At 37.5% G+C, this 5,774-nt stretch overlaps 1 protein-coding gene across 1 annotated transcript; it reads right to left on the bottom strand.

The window, feature by feature from the left end:
- Window positions 1-389: 389 nt before the first annotated feature.
- LOC144440633 (NXPE family member 1-like) lies at window positions 390-4,642 on the bottom strand. Its single transcript, XM_078130019.1, has 5 exons — window positions 4,610-4,642; window positions 3,657-3,958; window positions 2,658-3,206; window positions 1,366-1,415; window positions 390-1,120 (listed from the first exon to the last, which is right to left on the bottom strand). Exons 1-5 carry the CDS (start codon window positions 4,640-4,642, stop codon window positions 390-392), a joined length of 1,665 nt encoding a protein of 554 aa, XP_077986145.1.
- Window positions 4,643-5,774: the final 1,132 nt, after the last annotated feature.

Below are 5,774 nucleotides of genomic sequence, written 5' to 3'. Positions count from 1 at the left end.
TTGGGCCAGTGGCCAAAGTACTCATTGATTAATAAACATTAATTGCAAATTGTGTTGTTGATAAATATTTAAGATTATATAAGTTTCTGAAAGAATGGATCTGAAGTTGCATTTCAACCAATGTACTGCAGTTACGCAAACAAACTAGTGTTCACCCTCAAAGAAGAAAGGTTAGAAATATATGTTCACTGAAGTTAATTCTAGCAATTTTGAGTCCGAAGTAGACCGAAAGAAACAGTGGATGGTGGTATCAATTAAGTTTAGTTGTCTTCAATTAACGAATCATAAAATTTACATAGTGAGAATCATGCATCGTACCAATATGATATAGTTAGTACATGGTTGGGTAAAGTTGATGATAACACGTATAGGTTCTAGACAATCGTCTTTTAGTATGATTTCTGCACCATTTCTGGACAAACGTACGATAACATAAGATAAACTTCTTGCGTTATTACGGGGGCAGGCATGTGAACCTGGTTGTCGGATATATGAGACGAGACAAGATCCCAGAGATCCAAGAATCTGACACCAATGCCACCAAAGACCCGACGAATCATTCTGTTCATGTCATGGAATCTGTAGTTGGAGCTATGCACTCTTTGTACAACGTCGACGTTATCTCGTGGATGAGCTAATTTAATGATGACAACCGCTTCTGGGCATCGTTTCAATAGTCTGAGAACAGCATATTTTGCTCCAAAGATTCTATCCAAATAAGCTCTTGTTGTCCAAGAACCAAAATGGAAACAAAAATTCATCATGATCACAGGAGTCTCAGAGGTGCAATTTCGTATTATATCCAGGAAATCAGCTTCAAATAACGAATTGTTAACATACTGGACAGGAGAACCACCCCTGAGTAAAATGTATTGATAGTGTATTAACTTAGGCGATATGACCTTAAAAACTTTCACTCCTTTAATAATTTGGTCTAAAGTTGAATCTCCGTACATATATAACTCCTTTCCAGCAAGACATGTTTCTATGTCTTTTTTCTGCCATTGTTGACTGCGACACATTAAAGGTACAAAGGTCAGATTGTCTTTCCAATAACCACTGGACAGTGTAACCGGTAGGTCAGGTCCACATAATGGAAGTTTTGGTGTCACATTAGAATCTGTGATGAAATATCAAAGAAATATGGTCAAAACCTACCAGTATTCATTAAAGTCATAGTGTATTTGTCGTTTTTAATATGCTTATTCGCCATTGTTAAAATTCTTATCCACCTTTTTTTAAAATTCTTATCCGCCATTTTGAAGCTTTGTTCTGCCATTTTAGATATTCTTATCCGCCATTTTGAACATTCTTTAAGAATCCGCCATTTTCTAATACTTTGTAAGGAACGATCGATATGCTTACCTTGAATTGTGATTGTTATTGGTTTTCCAACAGTAGAGTTTTGGTTTTCTCTATGCAAAAGAAATTCCATGAAACTTGATGAAATACATGTTTGAATTGCTTATTAAGTTTGACGAGGCATGGCTGCTTTCAATATTTTCTCCCTTTTTTGTTAAATTGACACATTCAAACAAATAATGTAAAATAACACACAAGTGCTTCTCACACAATCTTTAACATTGTTACCAGAAATTTTCGACTGCCTCCTTCAATCTTTGCCAAAAGATTGGTCCACTATTCAAAACACGTGAGGCTCCTATGACCCCTCATTAACCTCATGTGTCTGTGACGTCACATGTTCTGAATAATTGATAAATCAGTATGCAGTCGGATGTTTCAGGTAACAATTTCAAGTTTGTGTTTGTGTTTGGGTGAATCGAAAAGCTTCAATGTTAGTAATTTAACGCAGGCGAATTTTCATTTACGAGTTGAAAATGTATGAAAATAATAATGGAAGAAATGTGTCGCCAAAAGAGTGAATTTGGTGAAGCTTATACCAATATTCCGGTTCTATATATCATTAGCAAGTTCTAAAAAGGAAAGCTCGTCCTAAAACAAACGAAGGTAATCAGCACTTAGAAGTGTATAAGCACTTAGAACTATTTAACTCACAAGAAATACTGCTGATCAGAACGTCAGTTAACAGTATAATAGAGTGCCTCTGATGAAGATTAATGTCATGTTTGACCAGGCGTGAACAAGGAACAACAATCTAAAGGTTTTTCCTTACCGATGGCATTCAGTTTACGTCTGTTGTTATTCTGTTTACGTCTGATTTACTGGTAGATTTTGATACATTTATTAGCAGTAAACATTTTATATAATATTCAGTTGAAAAGATATTAAACATCACCTTGATGGGCTATAGGTTGCCCCATTGCACAGATTTTTTCTGGCCTTTATACAATACATCTTACTGCAATATTAAGTCGATACATTATCAGTTGTAACTGGCCAATGCGTTCATTGTTCTTAATCCAAAAATTAAAAAGAAAAAGAAAAAAGGTCTGTTTCCGATAACATGACCAGAGAATTGGTAGATGAAGATTTTGTTTTACATTTATTTTATTACTTCGACCTAATAACAAGATACGCATTGCTCACAATACTTCTGTAGCAGTTGTCGAAGTGTGAAAGCAGTAATTGATGGCAATTATGATATTCAGAAGTAGACAAACACATACACTATGCATGCAGACTATGCTTTTATAGGCAAAAATGTCACAGGTTCTGTTCACTACATCTCTACTTACGTGTCGAAAAGATACGACAATCCCCGCATATCCTGTGCTGTTTTCAAGTTCATGTCACCAAGGTTATGAGATGTGCTGTATAAGTCCTCACAAGACAATGTATCCGGCTTTTCACAAATAAAGGCTGTTTTCCCTAAAGACAAGGGACTGACAAAACCACATTTATCTTGCCATAATCCGAGTTCATTTGTCAGAGTGCAATTCGTTATTTCTTCTACTATACCATCAGTGAAGCTTGCCGAGAACCCGAGATGTTTGTTTTCAAAGCTATTTAAGAACTTTTGGTACAGGATTGTCTCTCGATGGCGTACTAAGTGAATGGTTATGCTTGCATCCCCTTTCCACGCAGCATAGAAATAAATAATATAGGTGCCGTTGCCATAATCGAATACCCTCCCTGCAGTTCTTGTACCGAGATTTGCATTTGTCATCAAGCCTTGTAGAAAGTCTCCTCCACGTAAGCGTCCATTACCATACTCATCATAGGCTTCCATAATGACTTGAATGTAATCACCCTTCCTGAAGGCCTTGTCCCGTACTAGTGATAACCTGAAATGCACAAGTGGTGACATTTCAAGATAGGATCTGTGAACAGCTGGACAGCAAGAAGATAGAGAGAGAGCTATGAGAGAGAGAGAGAGAGAGAGAGAGAGAGAGAGAGAGAGAGAGAGAGAGAGAGAGAGAGAGAGAGAGAGAGAGAGAGAGAGAGAGAGATGGACAGACAGATTGATGGATGGGTGAGCAGAGACATACACACATACATACATACATACATACATACATACATATATACATACATACATGCATAATGGATACACAATAAATAAATAGATAAATTTTTTAGACATAGACAGACAAACAGACCGTAGAAATAGAATTTACTGAATCCCATAATTCGTGATAGCACAGACACAACACATAGAACTTTGATTTCAGATTTATCAATAAAATTGCGACATGGAGGAAAGTAAAAAGATAACATTTCATAATTTCCCTTACTTTGATTTGGAGATGGACGTTACTCCAAAGGAAGTGATTGTTGCTTCAAATGGATTTAAATCCTGTTTAACGATATCACCTCGATTCGAATGACTGTAAGACCACTCAAATTCCTCAATGATGCCAATCCAGTCCATCCCAAAGTGAGTATAATTTATGTACGGAAAATGATCACTGAGGGAGATTGACGCTTTCTCCTTAACATCCAGTAAGTCTTGTTTCATTTGCGAAGACACGTCTTCAAATTTCGGAACTGGTGCTTTCATAACTTGTGTATAAGACACTACACTCCTTGTAAATGCCTGAAAAGAACGATATTAACATTGTAAGAATATTGTAACTTTTGTATCATTTCATGATTTTACACCATCTACAATTAGTTGTGATTTCAGAGAAACATCAAGTCGATCTATCTAATCCCTTTATTGAATTTGTTTGCAATGGGCCACTGCATCATCGAAGTCAGCAGAAATAATACATTCATGGTAGCACACAGAATATTCATAGCTTCTAATAAGAGCCTACCCCGACGGTGTAAAACATATCATGAATATTCATTGCATAACCATGAATTTATTATTTCTGCTGATTCCCATGATGCAACCAACATAATAAATGTCGCAAGGTTACTATGATTTTGTCAAGCTAGACACAAGGCGTTACAATAACACAGTGATTTTTTGTCGAGCATGATAAAAGGTAACAGTTTTAGTAAGAATTTGGTCGAAAGACTTGATAAGGCTAAGTCAATAAAATATTTTATTATTTGTCGTTCATGAATTTCCGCAACGTCTACCAGGCAGACAGAAAAAAAAATACTGTCACCAAGTCAATTAAAAAGGATGTTTTTGATGAGGCCATAGCTTGTACATTGTTATCAGTGAATTGCTATCAGAAGTACTGTGTTGCGCGATCCGCGAATTGTTTTCGTTGCGACAAGCTTTCTGGCTTACAGCTAGTCTGCTGTTGATGGTTATTATAGGCATCTCTCGACATTTGGTGGAGATAGGCACATCTCGAAGATTCTGGACATTTTCTGATCATGAAGATGTTTGAGTTTATACTACTGGCTTACGACAACTTGGAGTGTGCCATTATTTAAGCAATAAACCACCCCCTGGGGATGGTATACCAAGAGGTTTTGACCAGTGAACGAAATATATGCACGAGCGATAGCGAGTGCATATATTGAGTTCACTGGTCAAAACCGAGTGGTATACCTTCCCCAGGGGGTGGTTTATCGCTATTATATTATACCAGTATATTGAAAATATCGGAAACAAGATAAGAACTAACGTTTTCTCGTTTCATATGCGCCTCTGTGTCTAATTTGCATAAAAATAACGCTGCTTTTCAAGACAGCTGATCTTGGCCTCAATGTGAACGTCGTGCAGCGACTGGATTTATTTTATCTGCTCGTCGTTTCTAGGGATAATCTGTACATTGATCGGCTCATTAAAAGTGCACAGTGATGAATAAACAACCTGTTTGACTCAAGGTATAAACTTGAAGTGGTTTATTGAATACAGCGTGCTTCGATCGCTCCCGGCCGAATTCGTGACTCGGTGAAGTGATAGACAGGTTGATATTTACAATGTATTTATATTACTGGAAGTTACCTCAGTAGATTTTTGGGTTTGAGGATTTCCCTCTCGGATTGATGACTGATACTCTAGGACAGGATCCCAGGCAAATTTCTATTTAGATTAATGGTAAGTCGGCCAGTGTAACCTCTTTCACTTGCTTCATTTTTATGACAGGACAGGACAGCTCACCAATGTTTCCACTCCAGCCGCGCCGAGGCTGGGACCCGGCGATCTCGTGCATGCCTAGCGCCTTGACCTTAGTACATGTAGTAGGCGATGATTTGAACAAATACGCGATGACTGGGTTGCTTTCGAAATTTCCTTCATAATTTCTCATAAAATATTGTCTCATTGAGAGAAAATCCTCCTCTGACAATTCGAAGAGTTCACTATCAGTATCACGGCGGACTACAACTCAACGCTCATAGACGAACAAAATTTGGACGCGTGCCAGCAGTGCATTATCGTACCAGCAGTGCATTATCACTCGTTTTAGACGCGCTAGTTCGATGTCTAGACCAATCAGATCCCT

The sequence above is a fragment of the Glandiceps talaboti genome, chromosome 10, assembly GCF_964340395.1.
Source record: "Glandiceps talaboti chromosome 10, keGlaTala1.1, whole genome shotgun sequence".
Classification (NCBI taxonomy): Eukaryota; Metazoa; Hemichordata; class Enteropneusta; family Spengelidae; genus Glandiceps; species Glandiceps talaboti.
Note: the sequence above shows the minus strand (reverse complement) of the source record. Positions and strands in the feature narration are given on the sequence as shown.